Below are 22,946 nucleotides of genomic sequence, written 5' to 3' on the forward strand. Positions count from 1 at the left end.
AAACAGAGCCGATGAACATCTGAATAAGCGTCGTGATTAGTTTGCAACGCGTTAATAGTTGAGCAGTAAATGTCGACGCCTCTTGATTAATCGACGTTTCCTGGCACATAGGTAATGGCAGCGCCTTTACCAATGATTGGAGTCGGGTCGAGCCCGTGGCAATCGGACGAAATGGCAACTTCACATCCGTTCAACGGACACGGAGCGACAAATCGAGCGCGATCGTGGCTGCAATTATCCTGAACCCTCGTGGACACGCCGCATTCAGAGGAGCTGCGGTTTCCCCGGTAATGACGCCACGAAAATCTCAACCAGCGGTTAACGGTAATCGATAGAGCGTAATGAAGTCCTCCTTTCAATAATTTTCCACGGCAAACACTGGCGAACCCACTGTCCACGTCGACGAATCTCTTAGCAGCTCATCATTCTCCTAATTTCCTATAAATCTTCCAATAGAAGTCTCTAGCTTTCTCTCTAGTCATTCCTTAGACTTCTTTTGGTTCGAATGCGTTGGTATTGGCCGTTTTAGGACTTGTGTTGCAAAATTTTCACGACTATTCTGCAAAACGCTTTTATTCCTCTTATTTGTACTTTTCTTTCAATTTATTTTTGATATCTCTGTCCTATTGTGATCAAAATTTCATTGTTTTAGGTGTTCACGATGATGGATATTGAAAGTTCTTTTAATACTTCGTACAATTACGCTCGCAATCGATGCGAAATGAGGGTCAATTGTTTCCAGGATTATTTCTCGTACGATTGTTCCGTTGACGTTTCGTTACAGATTGTTCGTCATTTTTCTTCTGTTTTTTTCATTTTCCTTCCCTCGCGGCAATTTTCCCGCTCAAGCGTGGAATGAGATATAAAAATGGTCTGCTCACATTTTCGCGAGCCAGTTCTCTCGTTTAAATTCCTATCGTCCAATTAAACATGCGTTCAGATTCAAAATACAAGTTTTACCCTTGAAAACAAAAGATAGAAATCAATGAAACTGACTGCAAAACTCTTCATTTCCATTCAGAGAGAGAGTTAAAACGAGATGCTTTACAATTTACGATTTCCGTTCTATCTTTGCAACACGAGGATTCTACAAAATTCCTATTTGCTTCGAGTACAGGTTCAAAACGTTTCATTTCTTGCATGCCCGTAGAATACTGACGATGTATGATATTAAAAATAAAAAGGAACGCTCTGGAAGCAATAGATGAAATCGATCAGGCATCTGCTGTGTGACAAATGGCATCATTAATTGGTAGCACGGGGCATGGGCCACTAATGCACGTAGAACTCGAATAACGAGCCTTGGAATTGAATGCGCTGCGTGTAGAACAGGAAATTCACTCGTGGTTCCCTTGGTGATCCTTAACTACTAACATGATTCGATAAATGTCCGTAGAATAGTCTTCTCGGAACTTCTTTCATTTAATAACAATTGTGAGGATATCTATAACGCTTGTCAGTTGAATGAAGCGATGCACACATAGGACAATTTTATATTAATTTTCAAGTCCGTCTAATTTTCGCGCCTTACTTCTCACCTAGTCGTTTTTCCTTTACAGCCTTTACTTCTCGATGCGATTACTTCGGACAGGAACGGATTCTAGTGATTGAAAGCGGAGAATAGGAATAGTTAGGCGCGACGTGTTTATTTATTCACGTTCGCATAACGAGCGGCAATTACAACGAGTGCAGGTACCCTTATAGTCGCTGGGATGGCGTCGTCTGATTAAAGATCGCCCTGTTCCACTAGCCGACACCGCATAGGAAGCGTTCTTTTTAATCTTTACATCGGTCTAATCTCATCGCACCATCTCCAGACTAGCCGTTGTTTATTTATTTTTCAGGGTAAAAGTCTGGAAATTATTTGTGGGAACTCTACCGTCGTAAATCCTATGGAAATCTCTGAGAAAATCAATTCTTTCATCGTCCATCCTAAATACGGGTCCGAAATTTACTTCCACGTTTTCCAATTCGAATCAATGGAATTTAATTTGCAGTCGATCGAGTTTCAGCAACTTTTTCCCGCAATAAAACTTCTTGCCCGACAAGCGTCACTTATCCAAGGAATAGGAAGGGTTTCAAAGAGCTTCGGGAAGTGCTGATCCCCAAAGAATCCAGACGGGATATGAGGAAACCGATCCGCTGAAAAGAATAACGGCTAGTTCAGCGATACCACCGCTTTGATCACGATACGATCTTGAAAATGGATATTTCTCGCGATTTTCAGGCTCTTCTCTTCATCTTCTTTACGATTGCTTGATCTCCGACGTTGGGTCGTGAAATAGAAATGGAGGGACTGAAACGTTGCTTTGTTTGCACAGGAAATGAAACGTTCTTTACATCCTTTGAATGAAGGATGACGTACATTACCTAAATTGGTCTTAAATTGGGTAACTAAGAAATATTTTCTACGTGAATGAAGTCAAACTACCCCTTGCCCGATCTGCAGAAAATTATATAGTATTAACAACATATTCATAATCCGTCCAGGAGGTCTTGAAGAACAGTTCGTCTGTCCAGGCATGGCTATTTTTACGGGTCAGGGCAGACCCGGATTTAATGAACATCAACCAATTAGGAGAGTTGAAAGGGACGTTATTAAAAGAGGCCTGTCGATCAGTGGCCAATAATAGAACGGCGGCTCACGCGTTGCGGCACTGCTTATGCGAGCCGTTACGATCGTAGACGCGTGTAACCGACTGCCAATTGCAGTGAAAACCGCTTCCACCCTGTGGCGCCGTCGAATTTCGACAGAGTGGATTGTAATGGTGACATAATTGCGACAGGGTTACATTATTGGCCGCAATATGAAGGGGATACCAGGAAAACGACTGAACACCCACCAGGGGACATTCCTTACAAATTTGTCATCGATCCCATTATTGAAACGTTTGGTACAGCATTTGAACAAACTAATCGTGACTATTGCGAATACTTGGAAAGCTATTTTGGAATTTTCGAAGCACCGCGGCACCAATCGGGAACCAAGATCATTAGACGTTGTTGAAAATTCTAGAGCAACTTTTTAGCGTGACGAAAACGGTTCTGAAAAAGCCTCCCAGAGATACAAACGAGCTCCGGATCGTCGATAGCGATCGCAAGGACGATTAACGAGTCGTCACGCTAATCGACGATAAAACTCGAGCATTCTTACCTTCACTTGACGCTCGATCTTGACACGATTCTCATTCTCCACCCTCTTCAGGCACCTTTCACGGCTATCTGTTCTCTGGTAGCTTTATCTGGCTCACTGATCAATCTTCTACGAAGATCCTGCCGATCTTTCATGCTCTTTTCCAGCCTCATCACTATTCCCTTATTCCCAGGTTGAGAAAATCCTCACAACCTGGTACCTCACTTTCCGGAATACAAACTAGCGTCTGTTTAACAAGGTTTCACTAATAGTTTAACACGGTATCCACTGTTGGCGTTTGGTTGCTCAGAAAAGCGTTACTTCTGGGTAATCAGAAATGAAAAATGGGTTTGCTAGACTGTTTTCGTTAATTGGAACTAGGAAATAGTTTTCAGGACCCGATCGAAGAGTTTGCGATATGTTGCTGAGGAGTATAATGTTAGAACGCATGTTGGAATCAAGTATAGTCGCTTTCCTAACGGACCATAAATTGGTATCTTCAAACTAGACAGTCAGGTGCTTAACAAAAAGAAGCGAATCGTGGTCCATAGTAGGCATGTGAATCATTCACTAACCCAGAGTTGAAACAAAGGGACCAATTGTACACTGGAACCTGGCAATTAGGCCTAAGCGAGCCACGTAGCGGCTCCACTTCCATTCGTCGTTCGCTGTGATGCCAGCTGGTATCTCGATTCGGTCTGATCCGATACTGTCCGATTCCACTTGCACCCTTCAATGTGGATACTTTACTGACCACGCTAGAAACAATTATTTCACGATTCAAGATCGATTTTTTAATAACTCTAACTTTGTCAATTCTTCAATCAATTCGAAAAGAAGGGATAGTTTGAAGTATAACATTTTTCACCAGAAACCAGTTTGTCACTTTGAAACATTCACTGTCCCCATTGTAAAGTGATTAAATCATTCATGATTGAAAAATATCTCATCACAATTATCTGTTTTCTTAGACAACTCCTATCAGGATCCTGTGTGGGATACTTGAAAACTCAAGGATGCTTTATACAATCATTTATTTCCTCCATCATGGACCGATCAGATTATTAAAATAGGTACAGCTTAAACCAAATCGCTAGATCCACGACTTTGTAACTTAGTTTTTATTAACATGACCTTTTGTCCAACAGAGTCTTCCATCAGAGTCCCAGGATCTATAGGATCCCACTAATCAGAAAAGTTCCATCGCACTCTTCCATGCTCTCCCGTGATCCAACTATGCACTCATTGTAATTTGTCGATGGAAACAGGTTCTCTGGCGATTAAACTTGCTCGTTCCTTCTGATTTTGTTAAAAGACCGATATTGCAACGCGTTTTTCTCTTTCAAAGGAAACCAACACGACGCGTCTCGTCCAAGTGTCGCGCGCAGACTAAGCCTTCCGGCGCGGCTTCCTCGCGACTTCCAGCACGCGTGCTATGCGCAGGGCTCGACGTCCGACCCACGCCTACAGCCCTGAGGAGACATGCAACCCTTCACTGAGGACTCGTGTTTAACCCGTGCGCCTTGGGGCTGCTTTAAAATTGCGACCAGCGATTGAGCAAGTACCAACCATTGCCTCCTTTTGTACAAAAATCAGAGGAATTTGAATTCGGATCAACCACGAACGTTGATTTGATTATGGTTCGTATTTTTTAGAGTATCCTGGATAGAAAATGCGTACATAAAGTGGCAGGATGTGAACAGTATCTAGAACAAGAGGAAAAAGATAAAAAATGAGGTGTTAAAAGGCGACGGTAGACTATCGCGTTTGTCCTATGGGACCATTCAGTGTACCATCTGTCCACTGTCATCGTCGATTCTAGGAATAAGAGCCAGGTTAAAGGAGTCAGCTGCTTTAACTGATCATATTAACCCAGTTCTTATCGATTCTCTCCTACGATTTCGTTCACAATGTATGTTGTGCTCTTGTCAGAACTGACTCTTTCCACTTTGCTGGTCGAATTCAATGAACGCTTCATTTCTGATTGCTACGCTCCAATTGCTTACGCTCCCTCGATTTTGTCAGCTTTCAAATCTTCCCTAATCGCGAATCATACATCTACAAACGTATTTTTGATCCCTCGCAATGTAGATCTCCGAATCTGCGCATCGCATCTTCCAAGAAGTTGGTTAAACAGTTTAATTTATCGTCGCATGTGAGAAAATTAGTTTGGGTGGAGGTATTTTGGAGGAACGGGTTGGAATGGACGGGTAGGAAAGTTATTCGTATTCAGCCAACTCAATTGAAACGTAAGCATTCAGCAATCAGAATTGGCTTTTCTCACGGTTACGCCCCAAAACTTTACGACGTTACGGATTTAGCGAAGTTTACAATCGACGTTATCTTTACGTCCTTTCGATCGTTGGCAGAATAGTATTTCCTAACTTTCAGCGGCCTGAATGGAAATTTAACGCCAATTTAGTTGCGCTCTTAAAATATTAGCAAATGTATTTTCATGCCATTTAAAAAAAAAAACTCGAGCATGGAATAAGTGTTGCATGGATTATTAGGAATCTTGTGCGAAATCAAAAATAGTTCGACAATTGAACCAATCAGGGTTCGATTGGAACCTCGCTGATTCGAATTTTCAGAGCGCGCAATTGAATTTCGTCGTCGCAGATGCGAACATTGATTTCCCGTTATCGCGAAATAATACTGACACAGAGATGGAAAGTAATTACTCTGGGATGAAAGAAATTATCATGACCCAAGTCTGCTGGTGACATTCATCAAACTGTAATTAATAATTCATCGTTTTCAGAGTTAATTCGACGGGGAACGAAACACATCCTCCGCTTTATGTGTGCGAATTATGGATACCGCGATTGCGCATGCTTGCTCCAGGACCGTCCTTTCCCATGGACCATCGTCAACTTGTACAATAATTCAGATTACCAAACCATAGTCAGGGAAGTAAAATTAATTATTACGATAAAAGAACTTATGATACACGCTGTTACTTAAAGCTATGCTCGTTCGAAGAATTCTTTATAAAACAAAACAGTGTTTCTCCATACTTTTAACATCAACATACATATAATACATATCAATGATATCTTCTTAAACGACGTACAAAAATATCAGTAATATTCAACAGTGTATAATTTTCGAAATTAGGTAGGATCGTTCGATCAGTTCGAGAGAATCTTCGACGAAAGCGTGCGGTGGTCTCTGGTGTCTAACGACGGTACTGGGCGTCAGCGGACAGAGCCCGCATCGCAGCCAGTTGTCGTCTCACGATGAGACGAAGTCGTTGTTTTTCCTGGATTTTCGTGCTGTCCGCGGTTTTCGTGAAACTCGCCGTGTTTCCCGGCACGTCGCTATTGTGAATCACCGTGGGACAGCGGCGTCCACTGGAACGAGCCCAGCCACCGCAGGATAACCAGCAGTTTCGCTGTGACAGTGGGCGGTGTCAGGTTAGGTTTAGAGGGTAAGTCGCAATACCAACACGTACACGCACACTCTCAGAGTTCGTTGACAAGCGGTTATCTCGACAAGTCTCTCGATGTAGGTGCACCCTTGGATAATCGCCGTTGGAATTTTCGCGAAGGGAAATCTAACCTAGAAACGCGTTCCAATGTGATACGTTTCGATCTACGCTGTATCGTGTAGGATATTTGGGCACGCTGGATGTTTATGACAGGTGACGAGGAAACCTGTCACTGTGTTATTCGCTGCGAGACCGTGTTGGAGTTCCAGTTATCGGTTTTTCGATTTCTTATCGAGTACACGGAATTATGCTGCTAGGTTATATATGGAGTGGCTGCTATTCTGCCCGGAAATCGGTTTCAGATAGGAATGTTATCGTGATTCCCTCATTGTTGCGAGTACGACTGTTTTGAAAGGTATAAGCGCTTTATTGTATCGTTATTGTTATTGAATTTCGAAAGTGATGTAGTTGTTATGTCGAAGCAAACATAGAGGAACGAACAGTTGATATTTCATTAATGAACGCGCGTTAATAAACATAATGTGAATGAAAACCATTGACCGCCCGCAGTGTAAATAAACAAACAGCATTGATTTTCTGAATAAATAAACTGTATCGATGGTTTCACAAATACGAAGGAAACTTTGTAGAGGGCCGTGTTTCAATTTAATCGTGGAAACAAGCTTCTGTCGGTATTTTATTTCAAATCGTGCAAGATTAGTGAAAATTGAAAATTAGGCTTTCGAATATTTTTCGGTAGAAATAAATTTCGGTAGAAGAAAGAATAAAAGTAATGGTTTTGTTGGACAGCTTTCTCGACGGTACCAAAGTTGTGTAAATTTCGTTGATGCCAGCCGAAAGTTTCTGGCGGCATTAAGGGAAACTTTCCCGATCTTCGCGGTGGACAAGGATGCACCTAACCATAATCCCTCGAGCACACTCGATGTTCTCTAAAGTGTCCCGTACCGGAGGGAGTTCTACGGTGTCGGGGTTTGCACTTTCCTGGCCCAACATTTGCTAATTCTGCGCCTGGAAAATGCAAACGCTTCCCTCGCCCACGTTTCACCAACGCCAAGCTGTGCATTTTAAATTTTTCAAACATTTCCCAAGCACGAGATTCAATTTCAAAGGAGTTAGAAAACGTGCGTGGTTTGATGCAAAATTAAATCACCGCTGTCCAACGTAAACCAAGCCTTACATTTTTCAATTAAGAAAAATTAATGAAGAAGAAATTAATCAAAGCTAAAGAGGATAACGAGAAGGAAGAATAATGAATGCTTTCGTTTTGTTTTCACCATTAAAAAATTGTAACGCGGAGTTATCAAACTGTTTTATTTCCATTCTTCTTTGTTATTCTCTATTCGGTGGTGTGAAAACGAATTTATCGAGAATTCTTTTATGTATTCCAGAGTGCAAGGGGACAAAGTTTATTCAACGGGTTTCCTTTTATTCTATCGCGTAACACCGAGTTACGCAGGCTGGTGAAAAATTCGAGAAATGGGTTAAACTCCGGAAGAAAGCTCGGACCTAGCCGCTTTGCGTCGCACTTTATCCTATTGTTTTCAGTGGCTCGAGCTACGGTTCTGTCTCGAGCCACTTGTGACGAGTAAAGTTGCTAGTAATTAGATTCTTTTGTTTCGCCCTTAAACGCTGCCTTTTTCTACCGCGGTAATTCCTCTTCATGCTTCTCGTGTGCAGCGAATAACTACATCCTACAGATTGTTTCGCGAAAAGAGAAACAGTTCCCCTGGCAGTTCGTGTACTTAACTATGAAATACTAAACTTCGTTTAGACATTTACTATTCTGAGTAAAATAAAACTTTATCCGTATAGTTATACATAAAGTACAATCAATGTTTTTTCAGTCAAAACTAGACATTTCAATGTATGGCCCTCCAACACTCGCCACTAAAGGGATAGTGACCTTAACAAACAGGATACAGTGAGTAGGTAGCCTTATTGATGAGTAAGGCCCACTATCAGGCTCAGGACGAAAGTTCTTCCCTCTCTTTTCCTTTCCTTCCTTCTTATACATTCACAGCGCTGCGTAAAGCGCTTCAAATGTATAGTAACAGTAACGTTTTGGAGATTTATGGAAATTTGCTAGAGAAATGGTACTGCGTTGTCGATAAAAATTGGTTTAGGTGTAGTTAGGTGTTTTCTAAGGATTTATAGTTTTAAGCGTAGCGTGGTAGATACGTGTCTTTATTGCAAAAACAATTCCGTCGCGGTATTACATTTACGGATGGAAATTGAAAAACTTCAGTGTAACGAGCTATTTCTATTCTATTACAGTAACTGGCTATATGCGGCGGTATTCCAAATTGGGCCATCCTCGCGTGCACACGTGTAAAGGAGATAATGGCCAGAAGTTAATCGATCTCTCGTGAAAAGTGATCGCCGTTAAAAAGGCCACGCTCAGCGGAACGTGCTGAAAAATCGAGAACACGAGAGACAGCACGAGACCGAGTTCGTTCTCATTGTCGAGTACCACGCCAGGCCGAATCCATTCTCCAATAACCTGAAGATTTCGATGCAAACGTTACTCGTTGGAATGTGAATCTAATTTACGAATCGGATATTGTAAAATACTTTCTCTAATCATTCGCATAATAACATGTAGCGTTCTTCTTTTTCGTTTGCGTAATTTCGACCGTTTCAAACGTTTCGTTGAAGCAACTGATGGAACAGAGACAATCGTATCCCGATATATACTTTTATCTACTGCACCGAGCGAAACGTGATGTGTATAAATTGGTTCGTTATCGTGGACACATCGATATCATTCCTAGCCTACGAATAGTGACCTGTATGCTGTATCGTTGTAGAACAGAATTCGCTTTGATGTCTGCCGCTCAAGCGGTAAAAGGAATCCGTGTATTTCCGGATGGATTTCGCGGTTTATCCGTGATATCATTCTAGAGGAAAAAGTGTTGGATTGCGCCGTATAGATATTTGTCGTTGCTGGAATGGAATCGATTAACGTTTAGCTAACTGTCCGCGATTTGACTTACTTTTCTCCTTCGTGATTCGAAATCGAAACTAGTCGAATGGCGCTTGGTAATTTTTGCCAAGCGAAACTCGATTATTCCGCGCAGATAATGGAATTCCTGCACAAACGATCGAGAACGTTTCGTTAATTGAAAGGGAGATTTTGTTTGTCGCATGGCAAAAAGTTCACGGTTCTAATTAATTTAATTATATCGGCTAAATTGAATTCGGTCACCACTCCGCTTAAACGGTCGCAGCTGAATGTTTTCCGAATTAAATAACCCTCTCCTTGGAGCGTTTCCATTTATTTCCAAAGTTTTATCAATATTTACAAGAGAACGTAAATACGTTTCATTACTTCAATAAGAGGAAAGGGACATTTCAATTCCAAAGTGAATTTACTTCCTTTATTGCGTTCGAAGCTGGAGGCTTGCTATTTAATATTCATTTTCAAGACCCATTTAGTCCGTTTTCAATCTTCCTTTGACCTAAGCCATACGCTTTATGATTAACATTTAGATTTTCGTTTAACAGTCGGTACAAGTTAGAAAAACTCGAAGACCATTTTTAAAAGTATCAGAGCAATTATTTACCATCGTTATACATCACCGTTTGAACGTTATTATTACAATAATAACCATCACTATTATATATTTCCTCTGCAAAACATTACACGTTAACGTTGATCCCGAAGATACATAAAAAGCGGATTTTAATCGCGTTGAGAAATTTCTGAGAAACGCTCGACAATGCAAATATTGGCGAAAAAAAGAAAGTAAGTGCTCTGTTTGCATCCGCTGAGAGTGTATAGCTGAGTCGTGCACGAAATTTTCCGATTTCGGTGCATAGATAAGGGAGAAACTCGTTATCTAATCTCTGCGCGGCGAAAAATGTACATAGGTGAGCGTTGTGTGCATGCAACATGCTCGTTAATCGTTCGCCATTGCAAGGACGAGAAGAAAAAGCGTGTAGAGTTGAAAAAAGAAACGATACGAATCGACTTTGCCGAACAGAATCGTCTCGCTTGCACTACCTACCGGCGAAAAAGCTTACCCTTGGTCCCTGATCGATTCTAACGTGCATCGAACACGATGGTTAAAGTTATGGATCTGTATACGGGTTTAAGTTTTAAGAAACCTACTCTTACTATATAACTAGTTTGTCAACTGTTTGCTAAGCTTATACGTAGGGTCTGCACGTATTACTATAATTCCATTTTAACTAATTCACTTATTCTATCGAATAAATGTACCTATTAATAATTATTTATTTGTTACTATATTTTTAGCAACAAGGTGAACGGAAAAATCGTAAAGCTGGCCGGCCTGGCGGGTTGCGTCTCGACGATGGTCGACGACGAAGAGCAGGAGGAGCTCCGGTGCACGGGTAGCGACGTGGAGATCGAAGAATACACGGACACGGAGGACTCGCCATATGTTGCTTATCAGCCAACCGATAAATTGTTCGATACGGACAGAGTAGCATGGCAAAAATTCAGCTTTATCGCTACCCTTTTGATCGTCGTTGTGTCCATTACCTCGTTGATTATCACCTATCCACTTTATCTCGAGAGCGTCAGCAACGTGTCCAACGCTTACACAGGTACCGAGGGTACAACAGATAGCGTTAATTCTAGCACCTCTAACGTGGGCGTTCTCATTTTCCTTTCACTCTTCTGTGTCGATTAGCCATATTCTTCGTTTTTTTTCTCTTCTTTTAACCGTACACCTTGTGATAATAAATGACGTAGCAAATTGTTCATACCAACGGCCAAGATTGTTCATTTTGGATCTTTGTGGCTTCAAATTTAGTTTATGTTCACGATTTATATTTGAGCCGATGTCGTTGAACTTTTTATCTCTAGTTCATGCATCATTTTTCAATCGATACGCTTAATATAGTATTTCTGAGTTAAGCAATCTCGAAAAGTGACAAATATTTCTCTCTCGTCTAGGGCTTCTCTTCACTGCCTTCTGCTCTGCCTTAATTCTGGGCATTATATGCTTCGCCGCGGGAAGAATATCGCCACCGCCAGCTCTGATTCCAAACAGCATGCGGATCAAAGTCCCTCGATGCGCACTGATCAAAATTAGCTCTGTTTACGCGCTCTCTGGAATAGTGATCACCCTTTCCCTGGATCGAGAGAGAGTACTGTGCCATTTGCAGGATCCTATAAAGGGCATCACTTTGGTGTTTTCTCTAGTCTACTATTTCTTCTTCTGTCGCAAAAGTAAGCCGTTCAATATCATCGTTCGCCGGAAAATTGTATTAAACAACTGCCTGTTATAGTGATGAGCTTGCAAAGGATCTTCTCGAGTACCACCATAATAGTGGGTCTGTTCATAAGCGTGGATTATGGCCTCTGCGACGAGTTTCGATGCAGAGGTAGGGACGTTTCAGCGCACACCGCATCTATGAGAGGGTCCTGGGGGGTGAAGGCTATTTGGACGTTCGTTTATGTGGGTGCTCTTGCTGCTTTTGCCATGTTTTTCACTCTGCTCGAGGGGCATTACACTACTGAGGTAGTACATTCCCTTCAATACTCTTAATGTCCGATTTGACAGCGCGTCCTTAAAGTACCCTTTTTATTCTAGCAACAAAACATGTGTCAAATAATGGCCAGCCAGCAGAACTCCTTTCTGTACACTGTCTCAAGATTGGTATCGTCCCGAGACATCCGTCGACGAGGTTCAGAGGAAGAAGGAGGCAGACTGCTCCATGTAACGGATCCAGATCCAACCGTAAAACCGAAACACATTCCCAAACCTCCAATTCTGGAGACTCTCTTCTACATCCATCTGATCGCTTTCTTCGCCATCGTATCGATGTCCTGGGTCGACACGTTGCCAGGAATAGGCAGAGTGAATAAACTAAATCAATCTGCGTTTCCAGAGTTTGTTGCCGATTTATATTTTTCTCGTCTCTCTAGGGATTGTCTCCGGTGGATCTTTACCGTACCATAGAGCATGGACTGACATGCCATTTCAAAAATAACGATGTTTGCTCAAATATTTCCACCCACGGCTGGATCTTCCTGGTCGCGTACATAGTCTTCGCGATCTCTGTGTTAAATTTCCTGTCCATGTGTGAGAGCGCCGTCTTCACCGTTGCAACCGCTACTGTATCCCTTCCACTGTCCGGTATCTGGTGGAGTATCTACAAAATGGATGCTCATGGCGGTGAGTCAATCATGTTTAAGCCTATCGAACGCTGTCATCCTTGTCATCGCACTTGTATTACAATCAGTTTCAGAAATAGAGCGATGATCTCATTACATTCCTTGTGAATGAACTGCTTCGTCTAATATCTTCTGCAGGAGTAATAGAAATGATGAATTCTAACAGGTTCCATTACATGGTCCCCTGGAGTAACGGGAGAACTGATCTGTGCGCTATTGGGTCTCCCTGTGGTGCTTTTGGGCTTGGGTCTTCTCGTCAGGTCACACTTCCGAGACACCCAGTCATGCTATCTGACCATGCAACCACCCGACTTGCAATGCGAATCATCTCAGAGATGAACTTCTTCTGAAAAACAATTCTAAGCTTTTTCTTGGAATTTTTTCGAAGGAACCCACGACTGGAATCTTTCTAACTTAACAACTGGAACATAAGAAAGCATCCGTTTTAAGAATACTACAAATTTTTATTTAAACGTTACGCAAGAACATAAAAAATTCTAACGTCGATGTTTAATAAGGAGAAAAAGGTATAACAAATACACTGAAAGAAGAGATGTTCCGAAAAAAGTCTGTGCAGGAACGCGTACGGAAAAGATTCTGCGATCGACTAGAGAGACAAAGGTCACTAATTAATTTTCAATTTTGCAACAGGTTTATCTAGTACGGTTTCAATAACCCAGATAGCCTGAACGCATGTATAATGCGGGAAACAGTCAATTGGATGAGTTTTTGAGCTCGTACCCCACCTTTAGTCGACAATGTTTCCTCTCTGGTCGGTGGAGAAAAGTTTTCTGTGCATAGTTTTGATAAGGGGGCGGCGCGGGGTCAGGGGAAACGATAAAATCGATTATCTCGTGCACACGAAATAGGGAGAAAAAAAAAAGAACAGAAAGAGGAGAAGGAAGGAGAGAAGCGATCAATGTTTCCTATGTAATTTACCAGCGTGAACATCCGTCTAGTCACACAACGTTATTGCCGATTTATATTTTATTTTGATAACGAGAATATTTCATATTTTCGAAAGAGATTATCGTTCGAGTTACACACGTTGGTTAAAACTTGTACAAATGCGTTCAATATGCGTCTGTGAATATGTGTAGGTGTTATTGAGATACATGTGTCTATTTGCGTGTATGAGAAAAAAAGAGAGAAACGAAAAGTACAGAAAATATTTTATAAAGTCAACTATAATGGCGTGCACGCACACTAAGGTGATGAAAGTTGCATAATAACGATACATGTGTGCTTAGAAGTTAGGTTTCACCATTATTAGTTTCCATGTTACATAAATTTAGCAATTAAGATTTATAATCCAGCCGCCACAATTTTACAAAAGTATGATAAAAAGGCGAGGCAGTTCAATCTTCGTATCTCAAAGTTTTAGATACTCTACCCTTAATGAGAAGGGTGCGCTGACTTTTATTCTATACAATCTCCAAAAGGCAGCAAAATAATTTCCGATTCTTCATCTCCGCTTCCCGTACAGGTCAATATCTGAATAAGTACATTTGCCAAGAAACAGAAAATTATGGATTAGGAGAAACGTCAAATGACAGATTTTTCAGTATTAAAGATAATGTATAAATGGGGGTATGTAAGTACGTATGGAAGCAGAATTGCATGCGAACAATACGGCTCACAAAATTTATTCGAAACAAATTCGCCAAAAATCGTGTCTCTTGAGCGCAAACATCATGCGATCCTTTTTATACTTACAAGTACATAAACCATTCTAAATTAAGCCGTAAAAATATTGCTTAGACTGATAATTGTTTCGAATTATCAGTTCCCTGAGAGATACGAACATGTCGTGAAAAGATTTTTTTAGCTCGTGATTTGCATAAATCTGCCCTAAAACTTAGGTAAATATTTTAAGAGCACTTCTTATCGCTAAGTTCGTATACTTCGTTAACAAAGTCTTACAACTGCTTTGTCAGCTCGATATTTATAAAACTGTTTCTCAGTAGGTAGTATACGTAGGTATTTAGTATTTTGGGCACTGCGCTTTAATCGTTTCTCTATTAACTATCATCCCCGCTCCTTCTCCCCAAATTGACATACGAAATCTCAGAAACTGATCAAAACTCGTTGCCCGCGTGAAATCAAAAAGAAACTAAAAAAGAAAGCAGCCCGCAAGTGGCTGAAAGGGAAATGTGAAATTCGTGCCAAAAACAAATTCGAGTCCTCAACGACTCGCGTAAACGATAGTCTATAAGCATTTACTAGTCATGTATCGGGAGTAGCTAACAATGTCATATGCAGACAAATTGTCGTGAATTAAGGGTAGTTTATTATTGGACGGTGTGCAACAGGTAGAAACATAAGTGAGAGAAAAGTATTCGTTGTTGGAAATATGTCAATCATATTCTATTGCAAAAGTTATATACGTCCACAACTTTTTTTACACCAATAATAAGCGTTCCAACTGTAATTGTACCAGGATTGCGGAAATAATGGACATTAAAATGTCAGTGATGACATTGCATTTCATTGATTATCTTTAACGCCATGTATCTATTGAAATCATTTGTTTCGTCGCGTATAACGTACCTTTTATTTTATATTTTAGTTATTTATTACGTTAGGAAATAGTTTTTTTACTTGGTACTCGGTACGTTATTCATAACATGAAGAAACATGGGCTCATGGCAACATAAAGATCCATTTTTCCTGCAGTCCTGTCACAATAGCTACAATAATAAACGACGAAATGAAAGAAACAATAACGAACGTATTACTATTACTATATTATTATACTATAGTCGCATTTACTCGTATATACACGTATATATACATATATATATTATACATGTTAAGAAAATAACGCGGCCGAGAGAAGAAAAATCGGACCCAATTTGTAGCTTTCTTAACTGAGAAAATGTAAACTGAGTTATACAGATAGACAAAAAAGAAATGATTCTGAACTTTTCTAAGGAGGGAGAACGGTCTGTATAAAAGCAAAATGAAAATGGAAGAGAAGGTAGGAAGGAAACGTTGACTTTTAATCATTTCTTTCTAATGAATCATATTCGTTTTATCTCCAGTGTAATGACTCGCTGTTTTAATTGTAAATCAGGTAGCTGGTCAGCCCTTTCAGGCTTACCCCCTAATTAATCCATAAAACGTTGTTCAATTGCGCTTGTTGTTATTGCCAAATTGTTGAAGAGGAACTAGAATATATTCTGTGTACAAATCCAATTGCTGGCTTTTGATAGCGATTTATTTTTCTATCGAACAAATACGGGGCCTCAAAGGGTTGACTGATAATGATTAAAAACGAGTATAATCGTTATTTCTGTTGCACACTGAATGCGTACTACGTAATGCGAATTGCGATATTGTTGCATTTATCTGGTTAGTTATGGTTGAATATTTTTATAAGAGAGCCGTAGTTGCGATCGTATACTGATTAACATGGTAAATTAGCGCGCGACATGCTAGGCAATGCGAAACCATACGTGTACTTCGCATCTCTTTCAGATAGACGCTTTATGAAACGTAAAAAAAAAAGAAACACTATTTACCAGCGATCAGCAGTGCCGTATATATATATTATATAATATATTTATTTATACTGGGTGTCTTCCCCGTGAATATAAAACGTTAACTATAATATTTCGGATGGTAGCTATATATAATACAGTAGAATATTCGATTTCCAATTTGCCAAATTGGTCCTGTATTTTTGGATTTTTTTATGACATTTAAACCATCGATTGTAAATTATAAATTTATTTAATGTCTTTGTTATTTTCTAGAAGGTTACGTATTCTTATGGATTCTGTTTGGCATCTAGGAAGGTAGAATTTGTGAACAAGAAGAGTCCGATATTTCGACGATAGGATACGATCGAGAGGCGATATAGTATTTCTTTTTTTACTTTTATTTTTTACTAATTTTATACTTTCACTATTTCATGCAAAACGTAAATGCTTTCCCGCCGTCGATGTTCGGATTCGTAATTGCGCTCAATATATTCAGTATATTCAACAATTATGTACCAGATTGTAAATGTGTTAATACATACGTATATATATTATATATACTTGTATAAGAAATGAAACCATGTGAGAACCGTCGAGTAGAGCTCATCTTCTCGTCACCTGTTGTCTACTTGTTACCATAACAAGATCCATTAAGTTGCAGAAAGCAGCGACTGGTTAACGAAGTTAATTATCTACCAGCCACGACACACGAGAGGATGACATATAGAATCTCTTCGCGGCTGAACTTGAACTCATTTCATGGATCCTTACACCGACACCAGCCTGCCACTGCTTTAATTTCCAGAATCCTCTTTCCTTTCCATCAGAGGTAGCCTCTTAGTAATTGGTAACTAAAATCTCTATTAAATTCAATATACTTGTCCCAAGCCGTTTTGTATAAAAAACAACAATTTAAATTTTAGGAAACGAAGCTTTTCTACTGAGGATCATAAACATAGCAACGGATATAGAAATGAACGTTTCGAAGCTTTCTTAGTACCTGAATATATTTTAGCTGAATACAAATAGGTATACACTAGTCATCGACTGTTATAGTTTCAAATTATTTTTAGAGCTTGCAATGCGGCTGTTTTGTGTTCATCACCTATTCTCTCAGACATTTTTTTGCCATCGAAAGTATAGTCTTCGTACCGAGCAACGAACAGAGTCTCGAAGCCCAGCTTGTTTGCAACTTTTTGACTGTAATTCGTGGCGAACACAGCATAAAATATTTCTGGTAGCACATCCTGGTTTACGATGGGCCCATCGATCGAAATCCTCTTCATCGTACCGTTCAAGAGCCCTCGGGCGAACTCAATGCACTTCTGACTCAATCGAACAGCAATCCCTCGGCCTTGGTACTCTGGATGAGTGACAAGAAAGAACAGCCTCATCGCACCATTCACGTTGTATCTTTCAAATACGTCCACTTTGCTTGTGACCTATTATTTAACGATACACATGTGACAAAAATGAAATGGATGAAGAATTACGAAAGCCGTGTTTACACTTAAATCCGGAAAGCAGGTATAGATATTTAGTGTATATAATTAGAATTCATGAAAGCGATAATGCAGTTACTGAATAAAGTTGAGGCAATGCTTGACCTAAACGAATCACTTCAACCAAGAAATTAAGTAACACTCACGTCATTAAGAAAATTCACTATATTCTGGCACGTTCGATGTTTCAAGCTGTTGGATATCTGCAGATTATCTTTGTTGCGGACCACTGGTCTAGCCTTGAAACAGATAGAGACGTTCCGTGAAAAGGCAACGAAAAGATATTGTTTATTGAACGGAAGCTGAATTGGAAATTAACCTGAATCCTGTTGAAAGCAACTGCCACCAGTTTGTTCGTTTCCTTCTCGATGGCTATCAATGTAGCACCATGTTTAAGCGTTTCTCTGTAGGCTACAAACAGTTCTTCCACGGCTCCATCTTCTTCACATACACCCACACCTAGCCATACGATGTTATTACACATATTCATGGCCACAATACGCAAAGCATCTTCAACGTACTCCTTGGTGATCAGTTTGTACTCCAGTCCATTTTCGGAACCCAAAGACATGGCTGAGTTGAGTTAAGTACGAATACTTAGTTGCTGAAGCTTGCCTGAAGTTGCACACGCTTTATTACGATCCTCTTATATAATTTCACCCCTTCGATAAAAACGTCGAACCATCACCTATCTTATCTGCAGCCATCTTTCTTATCTCTATAGCCGTTAATTACTTCTGTATCATTGAGAGTACGTTTGTATACAATGATATTGAAGAAGGAAGATTGAGAATATCAGTGTGGATTATTCTAATTATTTATAGAACTGACTCATTTATTATACAAAATACTTCACTATACAATAATATAATACTCGTTTATCTTTTTTGTTCGTTAACAATATCGCACTATAATATGTATATATATATTTTTACCCAGTGTCCATCTATGTTTGTACAAGTTATCTGATAATCTTCCAGACTTTTATCGCATGCTCGAGGCTATGATCCTGAAACTAGTTATACCAATCAAACTAACTTACTATTAATATATTCTATTATATAATCCGTACAAATACCACAATTTTCCGTATATTCTCAGTACATTTTGATACACAAAAGGCACAGCTTCAGCCGATACCTCTCCTACGGTAATAAATTAATATTTCAACGTTTACACCTATTCTAGATCAATCTTTTGGTTACCAGGCAGGAGTTTGGGTGTTCATCCCCTATCCGTTCGCTGAAAGTCTTCCCATTGAAACTGAAGTCTTTGTAGCTGATAGTAAAAAGCTTTTCGAATCCACACTTTGCCGCGATCTTTTGTGAGTAATTGGAAGTCATGATCGCTGATACCAAACTTGGTACGGATTCCAAGTTTTTTATAGTACTGTCACCATTTATCGTGACCGGTGTTTTCACGGAATTTCCCTTTTTCAGTTCCTTCGCCACCTCTATGGACGTGGATACCAACAATTCTCCGATTCTACGCTTCTGATTGGAAGGCATGGTGGCCAGAAACATAATTTCGAAGATGCAATCCGTGTTGTAGTGCTTGAACATATCTATCCTTGCATCTATGTCGATCATGAAGTCTACCAGGGCTTTCGACGACTTGTACTTGCAGTTCTCACTGCATATCTCGAAAGCACTCTTTTCTGCCGGACTCTTGAGAACCTGGATAACGATAGTTGTCTCTTTCTATCATCTCACGACGTAAGAATAGCCATATATGACTTTTATCGTAAGACTATTTCCGCTTACTTGCATCTTGTTGAACGCCACACCAATAACTTCTCCGGTGTCCACATCAACAGCGACCACGCTGATACCATCCTTGGCTGCATCCAAACAGAGCTGCTCGAGTTCTTCGGACGCACCGGGCTCTGAGAGCAGATCTACGCCCCTGCATACACTCTCATAAACGAAAAAACTCTTCCTTATGACATTCAGAGCTCCTTCGAGAGTCTCGTTTGTCAGAGACTCGAATTCGATGGCTCCGTCCTCTATGGAGCCCCAAACACGGTACGGTGGCATTCTGTTTCGAGTTCTACATCAGAAAAAGGTCGAACTTTTTGAAAATAATCGTAAATAGAAGCATAATTTGAAGATACGCTTTATTTTGCTTTTTGTTTCTTCCTTTGGTATCTCCGCTAGAGCTAGAGTTTTGTTTTATACGTCTCAGTGACGTGTTCGTTGTATAATAATTGCGTATTAGCGTGAATGTAAGCAGCTAACGTTTCCATGCAATTACGGAATGGATATGTCACCGTTATATGCGAACAGTGATTTCTTATTTCTAATGAAAATTAATTACTCAAAACATCCTGCATCGAGTTGTAAGCAGATTCGTAATTGAACCACCCGGAGGCCAAACTGGTCGATTTCACAATCTATAAATTTCGGAAACTTCGCACATCAAAGTATATCGTTAACGTTTATCTTGACAAAAGCCAAACGGATACGTTTTCAAATTGGAATTGACCAGACTGGTTCTCGAGTAGCTCGATTAGACTACTAGATTGTTTTATTCACCTCATTTTGCCAGAGAGATACGTGCAGGACGATGGATCACGGTATACTAACCAGTAACCAGTCGACTTTCCGATAATATAATGCATACATGAAGTATCAGCAACGGGTACAAAATATTGTGCCATTAAGATGCTAATCTATGATACCGCTGTTCTTATACATTATTGCATACATTGGTATTCTTTAAATTTTTCCATTCTCCGTTTATCCTTCCCACCACAATGTATCGAGTAAATAAAATTGAAATCAAAAAACACGAGCAAACGATAAACAAATATTTATTTTCAGATTCGACCAGAGCAAAGTGTCATTCATTTATCATGCAAGTAAATTACAATTTGTAAGGTAAACGGACACCAATGAAGTCCTTGGATTCGAATCGACTGATCAAGCTGATAACGATGCGTGATAGGGATTGAGAAACAAGACACAGACGGGTCAGTGAACCACGTGGTTATGCGCAAGGCCGCATATCAACAAGAGGGACATGGAAATATATCAGAGATAAAATTAGTCGCCCCACATACTGTTCAGAATCCCGTTAGCTGTATTCATGCTAATTTAATCAGTTAATGACGCGTGCCTTCATTGATAAACTTCCATTCACAATCCACTGAAAGCCATGAACTTGGGAATCTTTCATCACGTTCTTTTTTTCTGAAAAACGGGACTTTTTCTCTTAGCACGTTACCTTCTGTAAGTTTTTAAATTTGGTTTTTTAATTATGTATATTTAGTATAGAGCGCCTCGGCTTATTTAAGTATTTTCCAAAATTGATTGTATCAACGTAACTGAATTGGAAACATTCCGTTTGCTTTGTTATTTTTTACTGAAAAACTTCGAATTTCATTTTACACGATACTTAAATTAATGAGCCAAATATAAAAGAAACACAGTCTTGTATCGTGTCACTGCTATTGATAAAACAATTGCACTTTAAACAATTTGTACTGCGAGAAAATTTTACAGATTACTTACGTAATTGTGTTTGTTCCTGATTATGCAGCCGTGGATATTTTGAGTTCCGGAAACTCTACTCTGCTTCGATAGGACTAATCCCAACGAATAGCATCAGAAAACGCAGGTATAACTCTTTCTTATAGCGTTCAGTTGTGCATTACAATCGGTTCGATTCGCGGGAGTTTCAATATAGAATTCTAGGGTACTCCCTATCGCAAGACAGCGATAGAGAGCATTATACAGTCGGTGCTATCGTATTCTATGACAGTATCAAATAGCAAATGTTCCTACGAGATGCAATTAGTCATTGACCAATAAAATTGTAACCAGTCAGACTGTCGAATGAGAAAATTGCAACACAGGAATTTGTCCAATTTTAAGTACAGAACGAAGAAAATTTTACAAAGGACTATTTTAATGGTAAAAGGAACGAACAAAAAATAATCTAAACTATAGGTGATAAGTATTAATGAGTCGGTTGTTTAAGTGTTGTTAAGTTTAAGGACTAACATCTACAACAACTTACGAATTTGTGAGTCGTTTACTATTTTGCTGTCAAGTGTAACATCATCGATTCAGGTACAGTATTACCTTAATTTTTAGGAAAAATTGAGAATAAAAACTATTTTAATTTAATATAATTGGTATTAGAAAGTTGTGCATTTTGTATAAAAAATTCTAAGCAACTTGTAAAACCATTACAGAAACGATGTTATGTGGAGGAGTATCTTGAAACATGGATTGTCCCTCGCTATCCTTATAACATAGAAGATCCACATCCAACACGCTTTTCAAGCCAAGTTTCGTTGCCGCCTTCCTCGAATATAGAGACGTATATACTCCAAATATGAACCCGACATCCTGAACGCTCTTTTTCGCAAAAGAAATCCCAGCAGCCATCAATGCCTTTGAAAGTCCCATTCTACGGTAATTTTTATCCACAGCAACCGCATAAAATTCCACTGCCGCCGCAGCGTTCGGAAATTTTCCATATAAATCAGCCTTTTCGCTGATTTCGGATAAATAATCGAAATACTGTTTCATTAATCGATTCGTAGGCGGGTTGTTACTGAACGCTGCGGACACTCCATCGGCGTTATCGTGAGACTTGGAATTTCTGCTGACTATCATCAAGTTAACTCCGATTACTCTTTTCGACGACTTTTCTATCGCTATAATACAAGGTGAAAAAGCGAAGATTGCTCGTATCAATCGTTCATGATCAAGTCTCATCGACTTCTCCTGTTCAGGTGTCACTGCGTTAACGCTTCGCAGACTTTTCAACATAGTCTCTTCCTTATCGAAGTTCTCGTATAAAAATGATAAGATTTCCGATAAGTGAATATCTTTTGCCCATTCTAGGGTGTAAAAATCATTATCCGATTCCATTTTTCAATCAGTATTTTTTTGGGTATCCGTACAATGGTAAAAGCGAGACCTACTTCACCATTGGTTTTTTTAGTTTCTCTGATGAAAATGCTTTCTCACCTGACACGGTATCACGTTGGATATTCTGTCGTTCTATTTTTATTCGTGCGATACAATTTACTTTATGTTGCGATCTGTTATTAACATAACAGAAGTACTTTATTTACTTTTTTCGTTACATCACTATCCGCCATTCGGTGAGCCAATACTGCTTGTGTAAGTTTTTAAATACTGATATAAGCAGTAGAGTTTTACGTTCAATTTCTGATTGGTCGATGCAATCGCACGCAGTTTTAATACGTTCA

General features: G+C 39.7%; 5 protein-coding genes and 2 long non-coding RNA genes across 12 annotated transcripts in view; 3 read left to right on the forward strand and 4 right to left on the reverse strand.

The window, feature by feature from the left end:
- Positions 1–3,994, reverse strand: part of LOC143426715 (adenylate cyclase type 6) — a 45,006-nt gene extending 41,012 nt beyond the window's left edge. The window contains exon 1 of one of the 2 annotated variants that reach the window (XM_076900317.1): positions 3,155–3,981. The gene's annotated coding sequence lies outside the window, so the exon portion shown is untranslated. Of the gene's footprint in view, positions 1–3,154 lie in introns of both variants that reach the window. The other variant, XM_076900316.1, reaches the window with a different exon arrangement.
- Positions 3,995–4,085: 91 nt separating this feature from the next.
- On the forward strand, positions 4,086–4,684 carry LOC143427294 (uncharacterized). Its single transcript, XR_013102292.1, has 3 exons — positions 4,086–4,206; positions 4,282–4,401; positions 4,482–4,684. It is a non-coding gene; the product is annotated as an uncharacterized LOC143427294 (long non-coding RNA).
- Positions 4,685–6,259: 1,575 nt separating this feature from the next.
- Positions 6,260–14,194, forward strand: LOC143426937 (uncharacterized). 3 transcript variants are annotated; one of them, XM_076900688.1, is made up of 7 exons: positions 6,260–6,567; positions 10,850–11,156; positions 11,509–11,784; positions 11,844–12,076; positions 12,149–12,415; positions 12,484–12,733; positions 12,899–14,194. In XM_076900688.1, the coding sequence occupies exons 2-7, from the start codon at positions 10,901–10,903 to the stop codon at positions 13,069–13,071; spliced, it is 1,455 nt and encodes a 484-aa protein (XP_076756803.1). In that variant the 5' UTR covers positions 6,260–6,567; positions 10,850–10,900; the 3' UTR covers positions 13,072–14,194. The 3 variants fall into 3 exon arrangements, with proteins under 3 accessions (XP_076756803.1, XP_076756802.1, XP_076756804.1); XM_076900687.1 differs by having other exon boundaries at positions 6,260–6,563; positions 10,843–11,156; XM_076900689.1 differs by lacking the exon at positions 6,260–6,567 and adding an exon at positions 9,208–9,310.
- A 3,081-nt stretch (positions 14,195–17,275) lies between these two features.
- LOC143426781 (uncharacterized) lies at positions 17,276–18,326 on the reverse strand. Its single transcript, XM_076900415.1, has 3 exons — positions 18,039–18,326; positions 17,866–17,958; positions 17,276–17,659 (listed from the first exon to the last, which is right to left on the reverse strand). The coding sequence occupies exons 1-3, from the start codon at positions 18,288–18,290 to the stop codon at positions 17,276–17,278; spliced, it is 729 nt and encodes a 242-aa protein (XP_076756530.1). The 5' UTR covers positions 18,291–18,326.
- Positions 18,327–18,812: 486 nt separating this feature from the next.
- LOC143426801 (arylalkylamine N-acetyltransferase 1) lies at positions 18,813–21,384 on the reverse strand. 3 transcript variants are annotated; one of them, XM_076900450.1, is made up of 3 exons: positions 20,254–20,452; positions 19,483–19,768; positions 18,813–19,395 (listed from the first exon to the last, which is right to left on the reverse strand). In XM_076900450.1, exons 1-3 carry the CDS (start codon positions 20,376–20,378, stop codon positions 18,904–18,906), a joined length of 903 nt encoding a protein of 300 aa, XP_076756565.1. In that variant the 5' UTR covers positions 20,379–20,452; the 3' UTR covers positions 18,813–18,903. The 3 variants fall into 3 exon arrangements, with proteins under 3 accessions (XP_076756565.1, XP_076756567.1, XP_076756566.1); XM_076900452.1 differs by lacking the exon at positions 20,254–20,452 and adding an exon at positions 21,232–21,384 and having other exon boundaries at positions 18,817–19,395; XM_076900451.1 differs by lacking the exon at positions 20,254–20,452 and adding an exon at positions 20,781–20,892 and having other exon boundaries at positions 18,817–19,395.
- On the forward strand, positions 19,865–21,391 carry LOC143426803 (uncharacterized). The gene is made up of 3 exons (XR_013102188.1): positions 19,865–19,937; positions 20,542–20,949; positions 21,260–21,391. It is a non-coding gene; the product is annotated as an uncharacterized LOC143426803 (long non-coding RNA).
- Positions 21,262–22,924, reverse strand: LOC143426802 (uncharacterized). Its single transcript, XM_076900453.1, has 2 exons — positions 21,805–22,924; positions 21,262–21,548 (listed from the first exon to the last, which is right to left on the reverse strand). Exon 1 carries the CDS (start codon positions 22,600–22,602, stop codon positions 21,892–21,894), a length of 711 nt encoding a protein of 236 aa, XP_076756568.1. The 5' UTR covers positions 22,603–22,924; the 3' UTR covers positions 21,262–21,548; positions 21,805–21,891.
- Between the last annotated feature and the right edge of the window lie 22 nt (positions 22,925–22,946).

The sequence above is a fragment of the Xylocopa sonorina genome, chromosome 9 (genome assembly GCF_050948175.1).
Source record: "Xylocopa sonorina isolate GNS202 chromosome 9, iyXylSono1_principal, whole genome shotgun sequence".
Lineage (NCBI taxonomy): Eukaryota > Metazoa > Arthropoda > Insecta > Hymenoptera > Apidae > Xylocopa > Xylocopa sonorina.

Excerpts from the sequence above, each read along its gene's own strand:
- LOC143426801 (XM_076900450.1), bottom strand. The coding sequence starts at position 20,378 with ATGGCACAATATTTTGTACCCGTTGCTGATACTTCATGTATGCATTAT. Across the intron at positions 19,769-20,253 it reads TATCTCTCTGGCAAAATGAG|AACTCGAAACAGAATGCCAC; the intron begins GTGAATAAAACA and ends TTTCTGATGTAG. Across the intron at positions 19,396-19,482 it reads TGGCGTTCAACAAGATGCAA|GTTCTCAAGAGTCCGGCAGA; the intron begins GTAAGCGGAAAT and ends ATCGTTATCCAG.
- LOC143426802 (XM_076900453.1), bottom strand. The coding sequence starts at position 22,602 with ATGGAATCGGATAATGATTTTTACACCCTAGAATGGGCAAAAGATATT.
- LOC143426781 (XM_076900415.1), bottom strand. The coding sequence starts at position 18,290 with ATGTCTTTGGGTTCCGAAAATGGACTGGAGTACAAACTGATCACCAAG. Across the intron at positions 17,959-18,038 it reads TTGCTTTCAACAGGATTCAG|GCTAGACCAGTGGTCCGCAA; the intron begins GTTAATTTCCAA and ends ATCTGTTTCAAG. Across the intron at positions 17,660-17,865 it reads TAGTGAATTTTCTTAATGAC|GTCACAAGCAAAGTGGACGT; the intron begins GTGAGTGTTACT and ends GTTAAATAATAG.
- LOC143426937 (XM_076900688.1), top strand. The coding sequence starts at position 10,901 with ATGGTCGACGACGAAGAGCAGGAGGAGCTCCGGTGCACGGGTAGCGAC. Across the intron at positions 11,157-11,508 it reads CGTGTCCAACGCTTACACAG|GGCTTCTCTTCACTGCCTTC; the intron begins GTACCGAGGGTA and ends TCTCTCGTCTAG. Across the intron at positions 12,416-12,483 it reads CGTTGCCAGGAATAGGCAGA|GGATTGTCTCCGGTGGATCT; the intron begins GTGAATAAACTA and ends TCGTCTCTCTAG.